At 38.8% G+C, this 24,905-nt stretch overlaps 3 protein-coding genes across 3 annotated transcripts; 1 reads left to right on the top strand and 2 right to left on the bottom strand.

Annotated features, from left to right (window-relative positions):
• Nucleotides 1–1,334: 1,334 nt before the first annotated feature.
• Nucleotides 1,335–9,041, bottom strand: LOC111330330 (E3 ubiquitin-protein transferase MAEA). The gene is made up of 9 exons (XM_022935171.2): nt 8,913–9,041; nt 8,001–8,186; nt 6,735–6,938; nt 5,927–6,049; nt 5,097–5,173; nt 4,477–4,591; nt 3,685–3,818; nt 2,286–2,475; nt 1,335–1,573 (listed from the first exon to the last, which is right to left on the bottom strand). Exons 1-9 carry the CDS (start codon nt 8,949–8,951, stop codon nt 1,472–1,474), a joined length of 1,170 nt encoding a protein of 389 aa, XP_022790906.1. The 5' UTR covers nt 8,952–9,041; the 3' UTR covers nt 1,335–1,471.
• A 399-nt stretch (nt 9,042–9,440) lies between these two features.
• LOC111330306 (transmembrane channel-like protein 7) lies at nt 9,441–12,671 on the top strand. The gene has a single exon (XM_022935144.2). The coding sequence runs from the start codon at nt 9,715–9,717 to the stop codon at nt 11,977–11,979; it is 2,265 nt and encodes a 754-aa protein (XP_022790879.1). The 5' UTR covers nt 9,441–9,714; the 3' UTR covers nt 11,980–12,671.
• Nucleotides 12,672–14,089: 1,418 nt separating this feature from the next.
• LOC111330347 (NLR family CARD domain-containing protein 4) lies at nt 14,090–23,705 on the bottom strand. The gene is made up of 3 exons (XM_088759668.1): nt 21,974–23,705; nt 18,362–21,162; nt 14,090–17,723 (listed from the first exon to the last, which is right to left on the bottom strand). The coding sequence occupies exons 1-3, from the start codon at nt 22,689–22,691 to the stop codon at nt 16,905–16,907; spliced, it is 4,338 nt and encodes a 1,445-aa protein (XP_088615794.1). The 5' UTR covers nt 22,692–23,705; the 3' UTR covers nt 14,090–16,904.
• Nucleotides 23,706–24,905: the final 1,200 nt, after the last annotated feature.

The raw sequence follows: 24,905 nt of genomic DNA, 5'->3' as shown, positions 1-24,905 counted from the left end.
ATTAGTTTGTACTTAATACAAACAAGGAAATTCGTCAGTAAACAAAAGATTTGAATTTTCCACATCAGCCCTAGGCTACTTTCTTGATGAACTTTTCACGTAAGGCATGTGATTATGCACAGTTGTATGTAGAGAATATACGTTCTCGTTAGTCTGTTTTGATTTGGCAGCGCACCATAAAAAAAAAAAAAGATGTCGCCCCTATGATACAGCGTCTAAATGGTTGACAAACGGACCCCCAACCATGGGAGTGTTTATTTTACTGCGCTGCTCACCTATTTCTTTCCACCGCGTACCTCTACAATATCTATCGTTGAGAAGTATTCCGTTGTTGTAAAAATAGGAGTAGCGTACCAGGGTAATATTAGAATTTTGAGAAGAAAAAGGACTTTCATTGGTGCAGTCTCAAATACGTTTGTTAAATGGTCAGCACCTAAATCTGGAACAAATCATTTCGATTCAATTTTAATTTAATCTAAAATAATTCAAGGCATGAATACAACTTTAAGACGAAATTATCCTAGCTAGTCAACAGCAATTGGTACAATTTCGAGGTTCGGTTAAAACCACCCTTTAAGGCCCGAGTCTTTTCAACTTTCCTTCCTGCATTTGATTATCACAAAACCTGAAGAATTCCTTAATGAAATGAGACTTTCAACCTTAACCTGCTGGTATAACATTTTCTACCGGCAAATTTAAATTTACGCTCCTCAAATAGACGAAAGTCACCGGCACATGTTAAGTTTTTCATTTGAAAAGATGATGGTAACAATACTAAAAGCTAAAAACAAATAACAACAAACCATTTTACAATCAACCCTTCAAACTCCCATGAGTGACCAAGACAGACTTTCTCCTTACAATTTCAATACAATATCAAGCAGACAAGTGATGAGAATACAGAAAAATATCAATTAGGGGATTATTGGTTGATCCAATACCAAATTCTCCAAACTAACATTGTAAGAATTGTATAGCAGACAGTAAGGAGAATTACTAAAAAGATCTTGGGAATGAAAGGGTTAAGAGCATAGCTCGAAGAAAAAAAAATTTCACAGAAAAAGGCATGGACATAAAAAAGGGGTTTCAAGAAAGGTCAGAAATCGATGGTCTACCGCTAAACCTCTTATCATCGTGTGTTTAGTCCCATGAGCAGGCCTTCGTATTTGGGTTTCGCCTTACGACCGCCTAGTAAGCCAGCGGCGGCCGCTTAAGGAAAAAGTGGTCATGAAAACCTCTGAAAACCCCTGTACAAACATCTGCTGGTACGACTAAAATTAATTGCGTAGCTCTTTAAAGTATGATTGTTCTTTTCATGTCAAAGCAGTTGTCCACGACAATCTTCAAACTTTGTTCTTTGGATGAGTTGATCATTCTTCCAAATTAGGTGATACAGCGAGAGCATTACAAAACCCTGCAGTATTTTGATGTCACTCCTGACAGTTCTGAAGAAAAGGTTCTTCTGTTTTGCTTACATAACGTAAACTTTGTCAGCTTGTTCCACACGGAAAGTCTCCTTTGTCTTAGGACAAGTCACACGGCCATCGTTCTCGTTCGCCATTCCCCGTAAAGCCTTAAAAAGAGAGGGAAAGCGTAAAAGAAAAAACAAAAAAAAAACAAATCATAATACAAATACTAAAGAGTCTACACAATTAAAACAAAACAAAACAAAAAAAAACAAAAAAAAAACAAAAAAAAAAAAAACAAAAAAAAACAGAGAGGCTAACATTCTATAAACTAACCAGACGTTTATGCATGCTACATGAAAATAACAATGGCTGAGTAGCGCTTCCTTGGTTGTTAGAGACAACCAGTGATAAGCCTAAACAAGTTGCGTGAAGCTCCAAATAGCATAAACACAGCAGCCCAACATCTGCGCATATGCGGATGTTTGCATGACTAGGTCACGTGCTTTCAGGCTGTCAGAACCAAGTTGTCCCACACGCGTTACAAACAACTAAAGAAGCAACATGTCAGGATGTTCTGCAGGCGCACAATTTCTTTGGTAAAGCACTAAACAGAATGGTAAATCATCAGGATATCCAAAAGCATTATATTCCAAAAGTCTCGAATTTCCCTTCGCTACTTTTGTCTCCTTTCACAGATAGCTACCTACCTAGATTTCGATTTGTTTTCGCTTCTCTTACCGATTTCAAAGGCAAGCAGTGTGTTCAGCAGAAAGGTATGTCCCGAAAATTGAATAAAGTGTCCTTTTTCGTTTCAAGAACTCTGAGTGCTTTTGGCTGTTGAGTTCAGACGGCAATCACGAACATATACAAACTTACATTCTCTCCATACACGTATCCATTGGGTAACACCATGGGTGGGTTGTTCTCGTTCATAATATGCCCTGACATGGGGCACACCAGTCTGGACTGAGCACAGTGGGCGTACGGAAGAGGACGCCCCAAGATGTTCAGAGGATGGCTACAGACAGGACACTCGGAGCTCTTGTGACCCTCTTGATAACAGTGACTGACAAACGTCTGGGTCAAGAATTACATAACATATTCCAAAGGTATGAAATTTCATGCATAGAAATGGCTACCGTTAGTTGAATCTCTGAAATAGCCACCTTATGGACAGAGGGTAGAGGACATTGTCAACCTTTTCACTCCCTGACCCAAGATTTCACGAGTCATTCTCCTTACTGTTTGCCATACAGTTCTCATGATGTTACTTCTGAGAATTTGGTATTGGATCAACCAATTGTCCCTTCATTGATATTATTTTTCCATTATTCTCATCACTTGTGTGCTTGATACTGTATTGATATTGTAACGGGAAGAAATTCTGTCTTGGTCACTTATGGGAGTTTGAAGGGTTGCAACGTTGTTTTTAATTAGGGAGGGCACAAATTTACAAGGGAATCCATAGGCTGTCCAAAAGGAACAAATTTTAAAAATGGTGGCACTGTAAAGGAGGGGGGGGGGAGGGGGGCAACATTCATGTACAAATCACATGGGACATAAACGTTTACTGCTTTAAAATGACAAGCTTATAATGATTTTCTCTTCACAATATCACTGCTAAATCAAACATTAAGGTCATGAGAATGAAGAAAATGATCACCAGCCAAAGAGGCCCTTGCTTTTTTTAAACCAAATTCTCCTTGTCAACACCATAGGAAGTCTATAGAAAACAGTACGGAGAATATACATTCTGATGTTAGGAGGTAAAGAGTTGCTGTTCAAAGCATAACCTGCTGACCAGGAGGGGAAGCAATAATTATTACTCCTTGTTGTTCCAGGCTGTAGAAACTAAGATGAACTCTGGCAGTTGCATTGAAGGCAAGTTGGTCTCACAGGCAGACTTAACAAACACAACTTTCCTGCACATTCCCACAGTGCATTTGCTACTAAAAAATTGAAAGCCTATCATTGTAACAAGCAAGGATATATTTGGATAATGTCATACTATGCATGTTAAGCTTACATGTACAAAATACTGGATATCAAAGGTATGGCACGGTCATACTATACATGCTAAGGTTCCATGTACAAAACACTGGATATCAAAGGTATGGCATGGTCATACTATACATGCTAAGCTTACATGTACAAAACACTGGATATCAAAGGTATGGCAAGGTCATACTATACATGCTAAGCTTACATGACAGTGCAAAACAGTGGATATCAAAGACAGTATTCTTCTACAAAACTCAAAAGTAAAAAAAGATACGGTGTTTTGAGAGCAGACAATCCTGCCTGCAATGTGACCGCTAAAGCAGACTGATCATTAAGCTGGTGAAGTTGGAAATTCTCTCGCCTGAACTGCATTACCAGCTGTGCCCACCTCTCCAGATCAAATAATTCCTGCCAGTAAATAAACATTTTCAAGCAATTATGTTTCAAGGGTAAAGAAATACACGTAAAAAAAAAAAAAAAAAAAAAAAATTGTAAAAAAATTAACAGAAAAGAGACAATAATATTATTGACAGTGCAATGAACTCTGTTGAGACTGAATTCTCAAAAGCACAAGAAAAAAAATGAGAGATCAGCATTAACTATCATGATAATTATAAATTAAGTTCAAAATTACTTTTCGAAGCAGCAGTAAAATTTAAAAAAGTACAGGTTGTAAGTTAAATAAAATTTATCTTCAAATGGTTTCACACTATATTACAGTAGTTTATCCAGGTTAAAAGCATTAGAACATTTCATTGGAAGAACTAACTCTACATGTCTTGATTAAAATCATTTTGGTCTTAATCATTTTATATTACTACACCTCTTTGTTACTCATAAATAGACACTACAATGACACAGAAGGGAACAAAAACAGATGGATGGTGAGATGGACAAAGCAACAGCTATATCCATGTACAAACAGGACAGAACAAATTAAAATAGACAGAGGCAGGGAATCCCAAATTAGTCAGTGAAAAAGAAAAAAACATTTTGAGCACCAACATGTGCCTTGCCAGATGACATCCATGTAGATGTAAAAACCAGGAGAAGGATTGTAACTCACCCTGTAAGGAGAGCAGCTTGTTCCTGGTTTGAAAGCCAATAAAGCCATGGCTCTCTGAATCTCCTTTGTCATGGTGCCATCAACATTTGCTGGAGGAAAATGTTTCCTTGCATACCTGATTGAAACGTGGGGCATGCAACATAAAAAAATACAGTGTACATACTGTACATTTTAAATGTCATAGAGCCTTTCTAAACCTGACCTAAAGAGTAATTATGAGGATATTGATCTGGTTGTGGACATAGTCCGTACAAGTATACTTACGGTAAATTTCTAAATGTATAATTTCATTAAAAGGTTGATGACAACAAATTAGCACCATAGTCAACTTTTATGATCTGATTCTTGATCTACGCTTGCACAACTGATAATACACCAAAAATAAGTGCTCCTGGACAATGCCTTAGGCAGTATACAAGCCAGTAATGAAAATCTTACTTCGTGAAGAGCGAGTGCAGAGGAAATGAAATGTTGCTTTACAGTTACTACTTTCCAGAGTTGAGGTTCAAGAATCTAGTCTCACATTACAGAGCATGCTCATAAACTATACTCAAACATATTTAAAAGCAATGACATTTACAATAAAGTGTAGATTTGCATTCTAGATCTCCAAGTCTTACCTAACTGCCTCCATTTTGTCACCTCTCCTCACCAGTTCAATAAACTCTTGCATCCTAACATTGAACTCAAGGTTACTCTATCAAACAAATTCAAAATATGATTATTACAAAGTACTTAACAGTACTTAGCCAACCAACAAGAACTGACAAACACTCTCAAAAAGACTTTTAAGTAACCAGACTGTGATACAAAGTTTGCAGCACTATGGGGTGCTTAGCCAACCAACAAGAACTGACAAACACTCTCAAAAAGACTTTTAAGTAACCAGACTGTGATACAAAGTTTGCAGCACTATGGGGTCACAAGTGTCATGTCTCCAGGCTCAAAATAATTGAATACAGGCATTTGGAATGACTGGCACATTTTTCAGAGTAGATGGTGAAATGCACCAGCTGTGAGCTTATTTGGCAACCCTGAAACTTAGGTAAGCATAGAAGGATAAGTCTGTTCACAATCAACTAACTCTAACAGTATGCATGTCACGGAAAACAACTGCTGTAGCCCAGTTTGATTAATTTCAGTAATTCACAGTCAGTTTTCTCTACATATAGCTCAACACAGGGCCAGCAATATCAACCGGGAATTGATAATGTACATTAATGTTGGACAACATTTTAAATCCAGAACTCTGGTTCTTCATTCCATTTCCTTCATGGCAAATGAATAGTTCATCTCATAAATAGTCAAGTTCTAATGTAATTTCTTTATCAATGTCATGTGTAGAGGTACCTGAGGTACACAAGTTGGGTAGCATTATAGCTGTACATTTATACAACAATCCAAAGAAACAGTTTAAGCAATCACAATTTATTCATGAAACAAACAGTACCTTGAATTTTCTCAGTTTGGATTTGTTTTCATAACACCAAGCTAAACAAGGTCCAATTTCTCTCCTCAATAAAGACTCTTCTACTTTCCTTGAAATAAGGAATAACTCAATGTCCACAAATTCCTTGAAAATGATGAAATTAAACTGATTAATATATTGCACAAATTTACATAAAGCAATACAGCTTATTCAAAGCATTCACATGTAGTGGTTACATGTAAATGCAGAGCTCTTAATGAGATACATTTTCATGTACTGTTAACTCCAAATACATGTAGCACTGCTGCAACTTACTATAACAACAACAACAACAACGACAACCTTAATGACACTCTTCCTTTGTTGTTTTCTTTTAAGAAAATTCACGACCAAACTATACTTTCTGGCAATCATGTCATATTAGGTAACATTACAAAATAACAACTTTGAAATTGATTATATTAACTAAGTTGAAATTATAAATCAGCCACTGCAATGAGTTAAAAAGCTGATGTTTCGAGTATTAGCCTTTCGTTCTGATGAAGGGCTAACACTCGAAACATTAGTTTTTTGACTTGTTACGGTGGCCAATTTACAATTTAAACTTAGTTGATATAACCAATTACCTTGTTACCCCCACCAATGCAGCACCACAGTTTCCTTAGAAACTTTCACCTTTTATAACTTTGAAAATTGTTGACTTTGGAAAGTTACTTCACTGACTCAGAGATACAAGTACAGTGTTATTTGATGGAATGGCATGTTTTAATCACTTAAAGTTTTCTCTGTTTTTTGTATATAAATGAATTGACCCCTGTAACAAGCTCACCTCAATTTGTGAATCTTTTGCGAGCTTTATAGCAGTTTCATAGTACCCAGATCTAAGACAATGATCCACTAACATTCGATCAAGTCGTTTCTTTTTCCACACTAACTCAGCACTCTTTCTTCCATTGGCATGCTCTTTGATGTGGTCTAGACGTGCACGACAGTGCCGTAAACAAGCTTCTTCTTGGGAAAGACATTCTTCTGACTAAAAGTAATTATTAAAAACTAGATCATTGGATAATGCAATTCAAGACTATTTATTGGCTTAGCCATTATGGTATATCAGCCAATATACCATAATCTACAAATATGGCAAGCGTACGTGTCAGATTAAAATTAAAAGGGAGCTAAAAATTGAATAAAATTTTATTTAATTTAACGTTTTTAATAAAACAATTATTCCACTCGCGCTTGTTGGATATGAGATGATTATAGCCAACTCGGTGCTATGCGCCTTGTTGGCTATCTATCATCTCATATCCAACGCGCACTCATGGAATAATCGTTAAATAGTGTATTTTTGTTTTTCTATTTGGACAGCTTATTGTAATTAACCTCGCAAACTCTTCAAAATGTAATCAAATTCCTACAGTCTCTGCTTTACAGAGTATTGTTGTGCAGCTACATGCACATAGAATAAAATAAATTGTTACAGTTACAAATGATTATCAGCAAGAATTTGTACAATGTGTAGTGGAATTCCATTTTCTCAGAGTTTCTTTTCCAGGAATTTAGTTACTTTTCTTATGGATAGTGGCATACTGCTTTTAGTAATGGGATATCAATGAGGCAAGATTTAACCCTAACACCTGGTAAATGAAAATTTAGATCAAATGTTCTATTTTAGTCAACACTTGTAGGGTTGTTACCAGCAAAATTACCAGCTGATATTTCGGATGTGGTGGTGCAAATAATTATAGTGTCTAATATGGAATTATTGTAACTGCATAACCTCAGAATGCCTGCAGTGCTTTACTGACCCAATCCCCAACAAAAAAATCACGGTTAGAAAATCACCTCTTATCCTGGCAAATTTCACCAGTAGCAAGCACTTACAGGGCTCAACACTAACAGTAGCCAACTAGCCACAAACTAGTAGGAATTCAGTTTTGGCAAGTGCTTTTTAATTTTCACCAGCCAGTTTGGCTATAAACAAATTGAAATTGTTGTAAAATTTAGGTTGTCACTTGCCACTACAATGGCTACTAAGTTGAAAAGTTAATGTTGAGCCCCGACTTAGTAACAATCGCCATGGTGTTCATCTCACCTTTCTTTTCAGTGATTGCAGTTTTTGTACAACTCCATCAAGGAAGCCAGTGATCTCGCCCACCTTGACTGGCACTGAGCCGAGACCATTGGTCAAATCATTACTGGCATTGACCACTAGTGATACTTCCCTATCAATCACCTTTTGAGCTGCTCGAAACTTTTTGTTAAGAATCTCATATGGAACCTGAAGGTAGAAATTAAAAAGATTTAGATAAATACAATTATTGCTCATCAATAAAAAGACATGTACGTATGAAAAAAAAATTCAGCCAGCTGATTGGCTAGGAACATGTCAGAGAGTTGAAACTGTGAGAAAAAAAACAGTTTAGATTGCAGGGCTTGACACAAACGGTAGCCAACTAGCCACAGACTGGTACAATCTCAGTTTTTGGCTTTTGGTTTTCGATTTCCACTGGCCTGTTGGGCTCGGATTTAGAGAGGACATTAATTTTTACATAATGAACAACTTTCATCAAATACTTATCGTAAAATTTGGAAAAAATTGGGAATTGCAAATCTTTAAGCGTAAAATTGCTTTTTTTGTGCATATTATTTCTTCCCAACTTCACTAGAATGCCTTTGACAAACAATGCGAATAAGTCCTGCATCATATTGCGCGCCGACGAGCGAAATACAAGAGTAACTGTAGAAGAATGTACACATGGATCACATCATCGACATTACAACATTCGCCAGTGTTTAACTACAAGCAGCAATTTAAAATTCCCTTACTTAAGCGATACTTTGTATCAGAGTTTTTGGCGTTATTTCGGTTGGCAATGCTTTTGAATTAATATCATAACGCGTCGACATCTCGAGAGGCTTTTTTACAATCGCAGGCACGAATGAAGCTCACTTAGACAAAAAGCGACAACTTTTCTCGAACAGTTACAAGCTTCTTTATACGTACCTTCAAGGTTGAGTATTCTAGTGCTTTTATATCCGCCATATTTGCATATCAAAACCGCCAACAGGTTCACGGCAATAGCTTTCGCCGTGTCGTTTACGACCGTTTATAAAAATAAACAAGGTTTGCAGCGGTGTGTTGCAAAACTATGCTCGCGCAGCGTGACTCTGTTTCTATTCCCAGTCTCCTCTCAAGAAAAAAGTCTAACATAATAATATGGTTTGCACGCACTCAAATAATCTTCTAAGAATTTTAAGATATGATTACAAGTGAAAAAATTTAAATGTTTACCCGTCCTTTTCCATTTTTTTTGTAATCATGAAGGGGTCATGGAGGTTTCTCTGATATTCAATTGGAAACCGTGGAATATTTCCATAGAAACCAAGATAAGGAAATAGATTGCTTAAATCTACAGAAGAGGGAAATATGCCAAGAAAAGGCATCAAGCCGAAATGAATAGGCTAGTAGCCACCAAAACTGAAAAATGAAGGAAAAAAAACACTGTACTCGATACTGATGAAACACGTAAAGTAATTAAAAAAATTACAAAGAAAAGAAACAAACAAATAAACGAAAACAATTACTCCTTCTCAAATCAGTGTTTTTGTTGTTAAAGGTGATCCGACTCACGTCATTTCCTGTATTCGATAGTGAAATTAATACATGAGTTAATTTTTTACCCGTCTGGCGATCACTGATGTTTGCTTGGTTTCAAATGACATATTTTGTGAATACTTTTCCTCTGCATTCAAACGTAGTCAACTGAACCGGCATCAAGGGCTAAAGTTTGAGAAAATTCTGTACAATGGAGACCATATCGCTTGAGATGCATCCAATGGGAAACAGTGAAAGTATAGTTGAACCTAGACCATACATGCAAGACCTTCCAAGCCGTCTAGTTCGCCATTCCGCTTCGACAGTTATGAGGAGTCAAGCCTCTATGCAGCGGAGAAGCGTTGGAAATACACTTCAACGAACGGACGCTTTGAGAAGAGATGGGAATTTGCAAGGGCAGCTCGACGAATTTTCGCCAGGGCCTGTGTGCGACCGTCAAATGATCGACTGTGGGTTTTCTACACTCCCTGAAGAAGTCTTAGAGAAAGTGAATTTCAAAGCTGTCCCTTTACCGATGTCATTTAAACGCCGGTTTAAGGATTCTCTACAGGCAAGAGCTCCTAAGAGAGTTTCGAAAGGGAAAGCTCTGCTGATGAGCGTAACCATGGCATGGACTCGCTTTGAAATCGTTGTTAAAGAAGGCCTTTATTCTCTTCAACTCTGGCGCGGACATCTCAAAGAAATTGAAGGGCAGTTCGGCAGCGGTGTAGTCTCGTACTTTGTATTTCTTCGTTGGCTCATGTTACTAAATTTATTTGTCTTTGTGATGGAGTTCGGCTTTGTTTCTCTGCCAACCATAGTAATCTGTTCTGGCACGCCCACGAATCACGCGAACGGTCACGCAACCAACGTGACAAGCTGTAGATACGACTCTGCTTATTCCTCTTCGAATAAATCGGACAGCGGCATACTGACAGCGGTGTTAGACTTCTTTACTGGGCAAGGCTGGATCAGTAACACAATCATGTTCTACAGTACTTACCCGTCGGATGTTATCATATCCCAAGAAGGGGTGAGATACCTCTTACCGCTGGCCTACCTGTTGACTGGGGGCGCGTATTTCCTATTCTGTCTCCTTACCTTAGTAAAGAATGCATCCAGCGGCTTAAGACAAGGTTACATCGAAAGCGAGGGCGTATTTAACTCATTTTGCAACCGGCTGTTTTCTGCGTGGGATTACTGTATTTGTGAACGGAGTGCGGCTATGCACAAAAAGCAGATTATCGCTAAGGACTTTTGCTTTGAATTGGAGGAGGAACAAAGATTGAGACGAACTCTAAACCGGACAAAGAAGCAGAAAATGGTCTTATATGCAACTCGAATCACCATCAATGTTCTCATAGTCCCAGCTCTTTGGTACGTGTCATTCGTGCTCGTGTTCGGCGTCATCTTCTCCAAAAAAGTCACCGAAAAAGGCCGGAACCAGTTTGAGCAAATGTTAATTCGATCTTCTCTGTCTCTAGCTATTACAATCCCGAACCTTGTTCTTCCGCCATTGTTCGAGTTCTTGTCCGTCTTTGAGGACTGGGGTCCGAAGTTTGAATTGGGGCTGAATCTTTTGCGGCGAATTTGCGTCAAGTTGCCTTCCATTGCGATGTTGATGATTCTTCTGTACAAGGACCTTGGTGATCGGATCCAGGATGACTCGGTGCTGCTATCAGCGCATTGCGAACAATGTTGGGAAAACGAGATTGCAGCGCAGATGTACATGCTTGTCTGGGTCGATTTCTTTGTTGTGTTGCTCATTACCCTCGGCTTCGAGACTTTCAGAAAGCTTCTCTACAAGCACTGTAGCTGTTTTCGCAAAATTGGAATGGCACAGTTCGACATTTCCCGCAACGTCATCGATTTGGCGTATGGGCAGTGTTTGATTCTGATCGGAACGTTTTTCAGCCCCATTCTCCCCGTCATCGGCGTCTTAAAACTGATTGTGTTCTTCTATGTTAAGAAACTAAGCTTGTTTCACAACAATCGTTTGCCTGACAAACCTTTCCAAGGCGCGAAACTGAGTTCTATTTTCGCGCTTCTTTTACTCGTCACGTTTTTGATGTCCATAGGGCTCGTTGGTTGGGGCGTGACAAGAGTGCCAACATCTTATTGTGGACCGTTCAAAAACACTGAATGCAGCAAAGAGAAATTTATCATTGATGAATTATCCTACGTGGTCTCAGGGTGGCCCGAGTTTATTCACGCGACACTGCGATTCATGCGCACAGCGGCGTTCCTCCTTCCCATTACGATAGGGGTATTGAGCCTACTCTATTATTACCGTTCAATGGCACATGAGCACCGACGAGTGATTAAGACTTTGAAGAATCACCTCATTTATGAGGGAAAATTTAAGAAGAAACTCCTCTCTCAATTAGTGTCTCAGCCGTACGGTGATAGAAATGAGAGGAAGGGATCTGAAAAATACAGTGAAGAGGACATATTGTTGGCCTCTCTGTGTGATTGAAAGGTGATTTAGAGCACTAAATGAAAACTCTGAAATGCGGAGACTAAAATTGCAAGGCCGTCGTTGGCTTCAAAGGGGGAGTAAGAAAAACTAGATTTTTTCGACGCCAGATCATTTGGATCTGTGTAGCTCCCACGCAAACCCTGGGGAAGGCATTTCACATCGCTATAAATCCCTGCACCCCCTCCCCTTTGTTCGCGGGTGAGGCAGATAGAAAATTGCGGTATTCACAATCAAGGACGGGTAAATGATTGTCTAGCCTTTCACAGTTTGTCTCCGGGAGAAGTTAGGAAAATCGATTTGGATTTCCAAAGAGAAGTTGGCAAGATTGTACAAATTACCACTCATAATCATTAGATCATTGTAAACGAGTATCCTACTGCTGATTACTTTTGAAAAATTACAGTTGTAAGTTATTCGCTATGAAGAGAGCTGTGTATGAAAAACAAACCACTTGAAATGAAATAAAATGAAAGAGACCATAAAATATATTTCTTCTTAATCTCTTTTGGTCACCTTTCGCTGCATGCAGTCTCGCAAACCAGAACTGATCGAATGCCGAAAAAATGGAGCAAATTCTTTGAACGCACTTCCAAGCCGTGAATACAATTTCTGCTTATTTAAACCCGGAAACAAATGATGTAATCTTATTAAGACCGCAAAAATAAAAATAAAAGAATACTTTGAACTTATGAGACACTAAAACGAGTTTACAGGAATATAGGTTTTCTCCGCTTGCACCTTATGCCGACTTATTTTCCTTAGCTTCCGCTCCCACTATTCAAGGTTTGCGAACTTATACTATGATTATTATAATAATTATTACTTTCTTTCTGGCTAATTTCTTTCATCTGCGCGTCACATTAAAGGACTTTTGTCATTTGTCGCCGGGAGGGAGGACCTTAGAAACTTTGTGATCACATGTGTAGTATACCGAAGTTAAGTTGGAAACCGCTTATTCATGTCCCTTACAAACTTACTCTTAACCGAAAAAAAAAAACTACTACAATAAATTAAATACACGCAATATACTTACAGGCAAATCTGTAGCTCCCGAGTGTATTACATCACTCTCATTCGTTTCCACACTGTACACTTCTATATGGTTTTAAGGGAAATTGTTGCGGGGTCAGTAGTTGTCAACAGATTATAAAGGTGGAACTGTGGAGAATCGACTGCCACTTAATTGCCAACGATTGGAATATCACAAAGCCTTATGGGAGATCAGGTAAACCTAGTCGCAACACAACCAAATCCACCGGGACCCCCACCCCTCCCCCCCCCCATTCTCAATACCTCCGATGACCATCGAATTCTGATCATCATTATTCTTACATAGGCAGTGAAAGTCATCACTGGACTACCAAAATCAGTAATAAAATTTTGGGGCAATTGATTTCATAACTCGTGCTGATGTGAAATTTACATCTAACTCCCGGTTTTTGGTCTGTATCGTCAAAATTCCGTAAACCTCATCTAATCGTGACAACCAACAAACCTTGTTCATCGATGAAAATCAAGCCTTAACAAACATGACCCATATTTTCATCGGTTCAGTCTTACAAACTCCCTTGGTTTTAAACTGAGGGGTTTTATCGGTGCAATTGCAAACATGAGAATTTGTTTTAGAACCCGGGAAAGCAAAAAATTAATAGCTCAGTACAGATCTTCTGGTACCACAACAAACACAAACTAAACTAAAACAGCTAGATCGCATATTTCTCTGGGATAAAGTGTTCAAATAGTGTGGAAAATTAAGAGATTCTGGGGAGTATTCCTTACCCCCCCCCCAAAAAAAAATGTTTATCTTCATCAAGTTCAAACGTGTAGACAGTCTATAATGCTCTGTTTATTTTCCTGAGTTTAGCGTACATTTTCCTCCGTTTCCGAGATTGCTGCTGAGATGTATTTGCATATCTGGGTCAACTCAGCATCAAGAGTGCTGACCATGAGACAAAGGATTTTTCTGCACTGAACAGAATATAGATATGCCGGCTAAACTCTCATTAGACAGGATTTCCCTCACGTTCTAATAGAAAGAGGGTACTCATACTATAATCTGGGAAGATTGTGTTAGAAGTAAAATCTCGAACACTCGTTGTTTGTTTGGTTGATTCTTTAATCTCATTTCTTCTCAAGTTGTTACAACGGGGTCTAGCTTCTATCTATCTAATGAGGAAAGCAAGGGTCACCGTTTATAAAGGTGACACTGCAGATGACACTACTAAGCTGTCAATCTTCTTTGTATCGTCATCGTCCCATATCAGACTGCGAATCATGTTAGATTACGTATGACAGTTCCTGCTCACTAGGCATACGCCTTCGAGTTATTTGCAGAGTTACAAAATCATTTCGTTCTACCTTAAATTTCTTATTCTTACAGTCGAGATCGGCCAGAACAGAAATGAGACTGGTAATATAAAAGTCATGACTAACCTATTGACAGAATATTATTCACACCTGAAAGGGTATCTTAAGAGAAAATTACCTTAGAAGACCGTTACATAACAACAACATGATCACAAGAGTTGAAGAAGGGGCGTTCACAAGTACCGCCCCTAAGTTGCTACCTGCCAGTCATAATAACTATCTAGTTACCAAACACGAAGGGTATCATGTGTTTACACCATAGGTCACCTCTAGGTGTCGAACGCGACCTTTTTACCAGAGAGATTCACTCTTCCTGGACTAAGAAATTAACTTAATTTATAAGATAGCTTTCCCAAGACACTATCGCGAGTTCTAATTATTTTAGAAACTGAACAACTGTTTCCATGTCAACTTCACGATCATAATGAGGAAAACGTGACCAACTCTACCTTTAAGATAAGACTTCCAATAGGAATAGAAAACAATCAATCTACCTTTTTATAATTTTTGTTTCGATTGGTTCAAAGTAATATAATATTTCCATTCCTTTTCCCGACACCAATAGAAGGAAACCCTTACGATGTTTCAGATTAAATATAGTTGTATTTTTATCGTTTAAAAAATATGCCGCGATGTGTGGGAAGGGAAAACGAAAGAAAACAATTTATTTCATTTGACACAAGATTCCACAGTAATGCTTCAGTGTATAATAATCTGTTGGGAAAATAGTTAAGCAAAGATAAAACTAGTGTAAATACTTTTGTTCTTGAGGCATCGTAATTTGATTAAAAAATAAGACACAAACAGCAGTGATAAACATATTGAACTTGCACATTTTGATTATGACTTGACGTTTCGAATGTACTCAACATACATTTTCAAAAGTAACCGTTGAAATTTAAAACAGCTCTGTATATATATAACTAAGGTGAGGGGACTGACTCAAGGCCACTGGACATAATATCAAGTGGGATCATTTTGATATTTTGGCGAAGGGCAAAACAGACTACCATTGTAAAATCAAGGAGTCTTGACTTATTCAAGAACTCGAGCCAGCTTTCAACGTGAACGTCGGAAGCGAAAAGCTGTTGCTCTATCAATCTTCTCTAGTGTTATTGTTTATTGTTAAGTTTTTTGCTTAATCTTGGTTCCAGTCCCCTCACCTTAGTTATATTTATACAGAGCGGTTTTAAATTTCAACGGTTGCTTTTGAAAATTAAATGTATGTTGAGTACATACGAAACGTCAAGTCATAATCAAAATGTGCAAGTTCAATATGTTTGTCACTGTCGTTTGTGTCTTATTTTTAAAACTAGCTAGTGCACTGCTACGTGCGCATGTTGACTCAGCAAGCGGGGAGCTCATCTTTGAATGATACGACATCATCGACTCTATGATTTTTTTTTCTTTTAAGTCAGATTAGCAATTACCGTTCATTTTAATTTCGTGTCTGATGTAGAGACAGTATTAATAGAGCTCTTTTTGGGCTCCTTAAATTCCTTAGGTAGAATTTTTTCACAATTAGTAAGAGAGCTTCACCTATCAGTCGATCGGGTATTTGGACCCTGATCTCCCTGGACGGAAAGTACTTGAAGTTGAAAATTAAATAGCCCCATTTAAGTGTGTGATGCATGATAGTCCTTACTTAAATCTTAGATATAGAAGTATTCAGTTACGAAAGATAGCTTCAGTCGGCTTACCTGTGACCCTTGCCTGCAAGTACTAATGTCGAAAAGACTCTAAAATGTTTACTAGGACAGATTTCTGATTTCAACCGTTCATAAGTTTTATCCTTAGACCTAAGGGAGTTTCACAACTTGGAACTGAAATACCTAATCAATCTATAGTTGACTCAGTTTTTCGAAACTGTGTGTTGCATCACATAACTTGATTAGATCCGTCAATGATGTGAAAAAATGTGTACTTCTATTCATGATTTGATCAGTATCATCTTTGTTTTTAACTTAATTGAAGCTGTCCCTTAGTTTCATTTTTTCGGCTCAACTAAGAGCCATGGCCAATTCAGATGTCCGTGTAAGAAACGTTTACAGTTATATTTGTTTTTCATGGTGCTATTTATGCCGATTGATACCCTTTCCAGATATACCTAAATAGCACTCCAGCCTTCGAACCTTTGAAAGAATGACTCCAAACTTTCTTTTGTAAGGTTCTAACAAACGTTGTCCTACTTGATTTCGCCCTGACTGTATAAAAAACATAAACAAAGTAAAGATCCACCTAATTCATTTCATACCTGAATATAGCGTCCTCTAATTAACTTCCATTTTCTACTACTTCAAGTCTTGATGCAAAACAGTTTAAAAGAGTTCGCAGAAAAGCTACCCCGCAAATATTTATCAAACCCCAGCGCACAGGTTAAGGGATACCAGTGCTATCATGGTGCCTCTCATACTCACTCATTTTTTGACTGGCCTAAAATCAATCATAAGCACCCGCCATATTCGCCATACATGGGATCGTCTTTTTCGTAGTTTTCATGGCAGGGATCGTATTCTTCATAGCTGTCAAAGTCCTCTTGCCTAGAATCATAATCATCATAGTTTGTCAAAGTCGTCTTGCCTGGGATCATAATCTTCTTCGTTGTCATAGTCGTCTTGTATGGGATCATAATCTTCTTCGTTGTCAAAGTCGTCTTGCATGGAATCATAATCTTCGTTGTCATAGTCGTCTTGTATGGGATCATAATCTTCGTTGTCAAAGTCGTCTTGCCTGGGATCATAATCTTCTTCGTTGTCATAGTCGTCTTGTATGGGATCATAATCTTCTTCGTTGTCAAAGTCGTCTTGCATGGAATCATAATCTTCGTTGTCATAGTCGTCTTGTATGGGATCATAATCTTCGTTGTCAAAGTCGTCTTGCATGGAATCATAATCTTCTTCGTTGTCATAGTCATCTTGTATGGGATCATAATCTTCTTCGTTGTCAAAGTCGTCTTGCATGGAATCATAATCTTCGTTGCCATAGTCGTCTTGTATGGGATCATAATCTTCTTCGTTGTCAAAGTCGTTTTGCATGGAATCATAATCTTCTTCGTTGTCATAGTCGTCTTGTATGGGATCATAATCTTCTTCGTTGTCAAAGTCGTCTTGCATGGAATCATAATCTTCGTTGTCATAGTCGTCTTGTATGGGATCATAATCTTCTTCGTTGTCAAAGTCGTCTTGCTTGGGATCATCATCTTCTTCGTTGTCAAAGTCGTCTTGCATGGGATCATAATGTTCTTCGTTGCCAAAGTCGTCATAGCGGGGATCATTCTCATCATAGGCGTCAATGTCGCCATAGGCTGCCACTCCTCTAGTTACATAGACAATTTTTTCCACCTTTTTTCCTTTTTTCGGCTCTCCTTTTTCATCCTGTTGTAACGAAAATACACGAAATAAGTTAAGTCGTCCCTCTGACTAAGACGCGATCAAAGAACACGAGGATGGATTCGTGTTATATGAATTTCTCCGTGTTCTTCATCGCAGAGGGTATTACCAAAGGTGGTTCCCTCAAAACGTCTGTCAAACATTTCTGAGTTCAAACACGGATGATATTTTACAGACTGAAGGAAACAAAAAATGATGAAAACCCATATTCTGCAAGCTGTAAACGAAAAGGAATATTGAAGGTATATTGAAGAGTAACTACCATGTAAAATGAACACTGTGAGTGTCATATTTTTTTCCGAGTAAATTTTCATATCTGTTGGAGTTAATGATTGAAATCTCTGCTAGGAATCGACTACATGTTCAGACAACCGTTTGTTAGCTGTAGTTATGCATAAAAATATTCTTTCTTTTACAAAAAAACTCTTAGGGACACTTTTCCTAGACATGAGGGGATTTGATGGGGCTTTAACTTAATGAATTTCTGCGGTTTCTCCTTTGGAATTTCGACGGAGTAATCGTTTTTCGATGAGATGACACCAGTATGACTGTTCCTTTTCATAACTCCTCTGCAAGCTAATATGCTCAGCCTATATTATGGAGGCAACGTATCAGGTACTTACGAAATAATCGTTGGCAATGATCAGACTTTGGTTTCTTTTCCAAACGTTTTTGACACGATCTACTTCATTTTCGCCCATCTCAACGTTCTCTATATTCAGTCGTTTGAGTTTTGAGATCTTGCAGAGATTCTCGATGAGATCACACACTCCCTGTGCCAATGGATTGTAACCAACGGATAGTGTTTTAAGAGTTTGAAAGGACCTAAGATAGCTAGTTAGCTCTGTAATCTCTTCGACACCCATCTTTGTGTCATTCATATTGAGCTCAGTTAGGCAGGCTGCTCTGAAAAGATTTTCTGCAATCGCAACAACTGCACTTCCCAGAGGATTGTGGGAAATATCCAGATTTTCTAACTTTGAAAGAAATTGTAAGCCTTTGGCGAGGGACCTTGCTCCTTCTTCATCCATTTTGGTATCACTCAGTTCCAGATCAGTAAGGTGAGGAATATACTCCAAATTATCTGCCAACCCTGAGATCGAGGTTCCCAACTGGTTTCGAGACACAGAAAGTACTTTCAAATGAGGAACATGGTACAAGGAATTGGCAAGGTCTGAGAAGGCTCGTTCGTCCATACGCACATTTGACAACTCCAAGACATTCAGCTGTTGCAGGTGATGTAGATTGTCTGCTAGGCATCTAATACTGCTCCCCAGCGGATTTTCAGATAGGTACAACTTTTCCAGGTTACTAGCCTTATGGAAGCCAGCTGTTAGAATGGGCAGCGATTGTGCTGTCAAGCATATTTTGTGGAGTCTCAAGCATTGAAGACACTCCGTTATGCTTATTCCCGACACAAGAGCATCAATCTCCTGAGGCTGTGAAGGTTCATGAACGCTTCGCAACGCTACCTCGTGAGGTCTGGCAAGAAGGGGCACAACATTAGTAATAACATGGACAGCTTTACAATGTATTTCACCAATGTCAATTTTTTTCGCCAATGAAAAGCAGTGCTGCTCATCTACTTTGGTTACCCCATGACTGTCTCGTGATTTCTCATGATCTGTGAGTTTCTGATGAAAAGTACCCATCGTTGGTGGTGTTGCCTCCTGTAATGCTCCAATTACTACACTGGAAATCTGAGAGAAGTAAAGATACATCTTATCTTCCTTGCACTTTAGGAACATTGAGGCCAATACTTCGCTTTTGGTCTGCCTTCCTACGAAATCCGATGCCTTTTTTTCCTCTGGAGTAATTTCGAGTACTGAATTAAGGTCGTCCATGATGGAGGCCATGTAATCGCGGTCTTTCAGAGATGGATGCTTTGGGAAATCGAAGAGAACATAATTAGGACGGGCGTCACACTTAACAATATGACTGTCGGCAACTCGAGGCAGGAGTGTTTCTGGTATAACCAAAACGCCGCTGACAGAACTCAAAAGTGACGGGTAGACATCTGCCTTTGACTCATTGGGTGTTGCAATAAAGCACTCTAAGCTTAGCTGTAACAACTTCTTTTCATCATCCGGTAGATCCTCCAGGAATAGGGTTTTTCCGATTTTGACCTCAGAGGAATTTTGGCCTTTCCGCAAAGATTTAAGGTGCTGCAATACTGCTATCGAACTTTCCGGTGACCACTCGCAGACAAACTTAAGGACTTCAAGAAAGTCGACCACTTTTCTAGGGGAATCTATGGCTTGCATGCATGAGAGATCGTCTGTGGAGGAGGGAATTAGCCTGTGAATGATAAACCAAGCTGCCAAAAACTCTTGAATGGATTTATGTAGAAAGGCAACCTTCTTCATTGGCTTTGCGCTGAAGAGCTTTACGATTTGAATAACACCAACGGTTAGCAATTTGCTACCCAGAAGTTCGATAGGAAGCTGTTCATAATCAAACTCAAGAGAATTTCTCAGTAAAGCTTCAAATGCCAGCTCTCCCACTTGTTCAAGATCTCTCTGGTAGTCATGGATACTTTCAAACGTACCTTCGTTGACTTTCGCAGCCACGTGGTTGAACAGGGTTTGAATGAACTCTTTGTACAGGTGTACTTTCGCCTCCGGTAACACTTTGCGATCTTTCTCCTTCCAGACCAAACAAAGCATCAGTAGAAGAAGGGGGATTTCTGCAATCTCCATCAGTGTGTGCTTCTTTATGTAATTCAGAAACATTTCTACTTCTTGCTCATCTTCAAGTATCTTCATCGCGAACTCTTTAATCCGAGCCCAGTCAAATCCTTTGATCTGAAACTGCGCGTGGCTAAATCGTTTGGTGTTATCTTCCTTTACGGATCGCGTCGTCAAAATCACGGAGCAATCTCGGAGCTCCTCCCCCATCCAAATGCGATTTACCACTAGCGACTTCCCGCTTGCGCTATACTCGTCAAAGCCATCCAAAACCAGCAAAACTTTATCCTGGCAATCACGGATGTACCTGGTGAGACCGTCAATGAATCTTTGATCTTCCGCTGAAAATAGCTTGGCTTCAATTAAAATATCACCTAATGTTATACTATCGCAAACATTCCGCAACGGGATCATGAGCAGCAGATCAAACTTCTTAAGGATTTGCTTTTTGCCTTTTGCCCAGTCGAGAGCGATTTTCTGAGCAAAGGTGGATTTTCCGATCCCAGGTAAACCATATATAAGGAATCTGTTTGAGTGTGAGTTGCTCTTCTGCTCTTTTAAGACGTCGGAATAATCGTCGAGTTTCTTCTCTTTCTTTCCACTTGGCCTCCGGTAATCTCTGACCCAAAACAGCTCTGTGTAAATCTCATCGATGTGTACGGTGTTGTCAGGATCCCAAGGCGTGATGTTAACCTGGCTTGAGTTGATGTAGAGCTTTTCTAGACGAGCTTTATATTCTGTAATGTAAAAGCACACGAATTGGAATGACACTGCAAGAAGATTTCTATAATATGTTAGACTGTACCTGAGGTGCTACGAATTTCATGTGTTCCCATGATTCACCGAAATTTCTCGTGTAAAATTGGTTTTGCGTTCTTCCGTTCAATCAGCAGAGCCTTTATCACTTGTCGAGTTACTACCTACCAATATAAAATGTTGGTATCTTTATATAGTGAAGACAACGCTTCAGAATACTTGTCAGCGTGCCTAACCGGTGGCTTGGTGTGCGCTTAGGTAAGGCAGTGAAGCAGCGAAAACGGACGTCGGAATCGTGAGAGGATTGGGCTGTTTTTCTCATTTAAGGCTCTGGCCCCAGTTGTTCGAAGGGTGGATAACGCTATCCGCTGGATAAATCTCTATCCGGTGGATAGCATAGTACGTTTTTCTATCACTTATCCGCTGGATAGCGTTTTATCCGTTGGATAGGGTTATTTGCTCCTCGAACAACCGGAGCCTGGCCTCTCGTTTCTTTTCCTAATTAAGAATCAGTTATATTATGTTTTATTCACGCCTTATGCGCTGAGATTCCCCTTTAGAATAGGCTCATAGAAAGCAGAGTGTTTTTTTTTAACAAAGGGGAAGTAACTTTTCTGCACAATGCTTCGGCAAATAAATCGCATAATCGGAACACACAAAGAGCTTAAATGTAAGTGAGGGAGGTAGCGGAGGATGTATAATTTGTATGTTACACAGAAACTTTTTTTCTAAATTTGTGCTAAGTGTCACTGTTTTCACGGTAATGTTTAGAAAATAGTATCTAGTGCTAACCTTGAACGTCATGTTCTTCTGCAGATAATACGACTGGCATCGCAAAATCTAATTTCTCGCCCAGCTTTTGTATTTGGCAATCGATGGTCCCCAGATGACCTTTGATTTCACCAAGCTCTTCCATGACACTTTCTTCATTTTCCTTCCATTCTTTCAGAAGCTGTTGATAGTAATTCTCCTTCTCAGGGTCAATCCCCTCAGTTTTCATTTTATCAATGATCGCCTCATAGGCGTTTCCTCCGAGTCTCACCAAAGTCCCCTTGATATTTTTCCAGTGCAATTCAAATTGTACGTCATCAACAGAAGCCTGTTTGGCGTGGGCAAACACTTCGTTCCGGTGGATTGTAATACGGACAATATCGGCTGCCTTTGCATTGTCTGCCACATGCGGAAGACTGTTCCAGCCAGAAGCTGGAGGAGAAAGGCCACAGATATTCTTAAGAAGGACAGCTAGCAAGGAAATGTCAAATTGCTTTGATGACACCAACGATGACGTGACTATTGCCAACTGCTGCAGGTTGAGAACTCGTTTCTTTCTTAAGTCATTAAGCTTAGAAATTACTGGAGGAGTACTCAAAACTTTGTCAAGGCTTCCTGTTGGACGCAGTCTATCGAATGTGTCTCTTAGTACTTCCGAACCTATATCCACCAGTAGTCGACACAACCGGGCGTAGTTGGCTGTTTCTTTGGTATACGTAGAAATAGACGCTGTCGCCATACTCGTAACGAATTCTACGAATTTGACACAAAAATACAAAAGAAAAATCGTTTTATAGCACTTTATGTTATTACAGCGTTATTTTTTAAAGCACTTCAAGTAACGAAATGAAAGTGCATTTTCGCTTATAATCAATAGTTTGACAATGAAAAACTGCGATAAAATATTATAAAGCATGACACGACGTCTCGACGTTTCCAGAACGTCATTATCAAGTAAACTAAAATAGTAAAATCGAGCATATATATAATGAAGCGGTGAATAAATTACAAAACGTTAAAAGTTAAACAAAGAGTTTAGCCCTAATGGAATCGCTCTGGGTGTTTAAATTGGGCCTTATTGTTCTTATGTACAACATTTCATAAACAAGACAATCCCATTTCGTGCCGCATTTTTTAAGCATTCTAAACTGGCTCTCATTGAGTAAGTCAATGTTCCCATGGGCATCTCTCAGGTGGCGACCAATGGCAGAGTATCGATGATCAGCAATGCGTTGAAACAGATGGCGCGTCGTGTATCCGACGTAATTTGAATCACACAAATCACATTTAAAACAGTAAACAACACTATGCTGATTTAAGATGCGTGGCTTGATTTCTTTAAGCTTTAGGTCCTGCTCAAGTTTCTTACTGGTATAGACTGGTTGTACATCAATGCCAATTTTTGAACTGAGATCGCGCATTTGTCTTTTGGCAATGTTCACTGAGATTTGATCTTTGAAAGGAATACTGACTCATAAAGTTTCAACAGATTTTGTCTTAGTATCTGGTGTAGAGGAATAATCACATTTGTCGATAATAAAGTTCACCAAAGAACTAGGGTAACCAAGGCGATGAAACATAGATTTTAGATGCCTACACTCATCGACGAATGCTTGATGCGTAGAGGACAATTCCTTTGCACGATGAACCATTGTTTTGATAAGACACTTCTTGTAGCGCAAATCGGTGTGACTTTGAAAGTGAAGTAAAAGGCCCGTGTTCGTAGGTTTACGAACACAAGAGCCAGTTTAGAATGCTTAAAAAATGCGGCACGAAATGGGATTGTCTTGTTTATGAAATGTTGTACATAAGAACAATAAGGCCCAATTTAAACACCCAGAGCGATTCCATTAGAGCTAAACTCTTTGTTTAACTTTTAACGTTTTGTAATTTATTCACCGCTTCATTATATATATGCTCGATTTTATTATTTTAGTTTACTTGATAATGACGTTCTGGAAACGTCGAAACGTCGTGTCATGCTTTATAATATTTTATCGCAGTTTTTCATTGTCAAATGTTTTACCAAATCTTTACTTATTCGAATCAATAGTTTCTTGAAAAATTTTTTTCCCAATATTTCCATATCTTTAAACGCTTGCATATCATCGAATTAAGAGATTAACAATGATACGATGGACTATAAGCTACTTGTAGGGTCCCTTCAAAGTATTTGTTAATTTAAATTTTCTGTTCTGTTCTTTGCAAGTGAAGTGATTATATATTAGGTGACAACAGAAGCTTCTAGTGACCAATCACATGAAACATGATATAGCCGACCTTCCCTTAAAAAATTTCATCCTAAACATACGAACTTTGCGCTGACGATAGATGCGAAAAAGTCTAACAGATGATTCATCAACTTTATTCACTAATGTTCGAGCTGCATTTCATCGTCAGATAACTCTAGTTTTGACAACTAGGATTGTTAAAATTTTGAAGGGCAGAGAAGTATTTCTTATTTTTTTTTTGCAAACAAAATGTCTTAACAGCTCGGTAACGTTATTAAATTACGTAACCCCAAAACATCACTACCATTTCAAAAATCGAAAATTACCCAGTTCGAAATGTTCGCTGTTTATTCCGTATTACTCGTCGTATGTACCAATAATTGTATCATAAATTAATTACTAGAAACTGCCCTTCCTGTGTAGTTAAAATGGTCATCGGGGGATGATAGAGGCGAGATTATAGGCAGAGAAGTAACAGGGTAGTTAAAATGACAGGTTTCATTGAGGTATGTTGCTGAAATTAGCCCTTAAGTGTAGACTACCGTCGCACGAGTTAAAAAAAAAAATTCAAGGAAAAAATTGCTGTTGGCGCGCCACAGGAAACTCTCGAAGTGACGCCGATACACCGTAGGAACTCCGTGAGTGAGGCGCTCGAAAAGTAGTTCGAGCGCCTCACTTATGGAGCTCTTACGGCGCATCGGCATCACTTCAAGAGTTTTCCG

The sequence above is a fragment of the Stylophora pistillata genome, chromosome 1, assembly GCF_964205215.1.
Source record: "Stylophora pistillata chromosome 1, jaStyPist1.2, whole genome shotgun sequence".
Taxonomy (NCBI): Eukaryota; Metazoa; Cnidaria; class Anthozoa; order Scleractinia; family Pocilloporidae; genus Stylophora; species Stylophora pistillata.
The sequence above is the reverse complement of the archived record's forward strand: the minus strand, read 5'-3'. Positions and strand labels throughout refer to the sequence as shown.

What these genes read in the sequence shown, in the direction of transcription:
- LOC111330306 (XM_022935144.2), top strand. Translation starts at nt 9,715, where the DNA reads ATGGAGACCATATCGCTTGAGATGCATCCAATGGGAAACAGTGAAAGT.
- LOC111330347 (XM_088759668.1), bottom strand. Translation starts at nt 22,691, where the DNA reads ATGGCGACAGCGTCTATTTCTACGTATACCAAAGAAACAGCCAACTAC. An exon ending in AGAAGAACATGACGTTCAAG is followed by an intron (nt 21,163 to 21,973) that starts GTTAGCACTAGA and finishes TTTACATTACAG; the next exon opens with AATATAAAGCTCGTCTAGAA. An exon ending in TCATTGCCAACGATTATTTC is followed by an intron (nt 17,724 to 18,361) that starts GTAAGTACCTGA and finishes TCGTTACAACAG; the next exon opens with GATGAAAAAGGAGAGCCGAA.
- LOC111330330 (XM_022935171.2), bottom strand. Translation starts at nt 8,951, where the DNA reads ATGGCGGATATAAAAGCACTAGAATACTCAACCTTGAAG. An exon ending in TAGAATACTCAACCTTGAAG is followed by an intron (nt 8,187 to 8,912) that starts GTACGTATAAAG and finishes TTCTACCTTCAG; the next exon opens with GTTCCATATGAGATTCTTAA. An exon ending in CAAAAGATTCACAAATTGAG is followed by an intron (nt 6,050 to 6,734) that starts GTGAGCTTGTTA and finishes ATCATTTTCAAG; the next exon opens with GAATTTGTGGACATTGAGTT.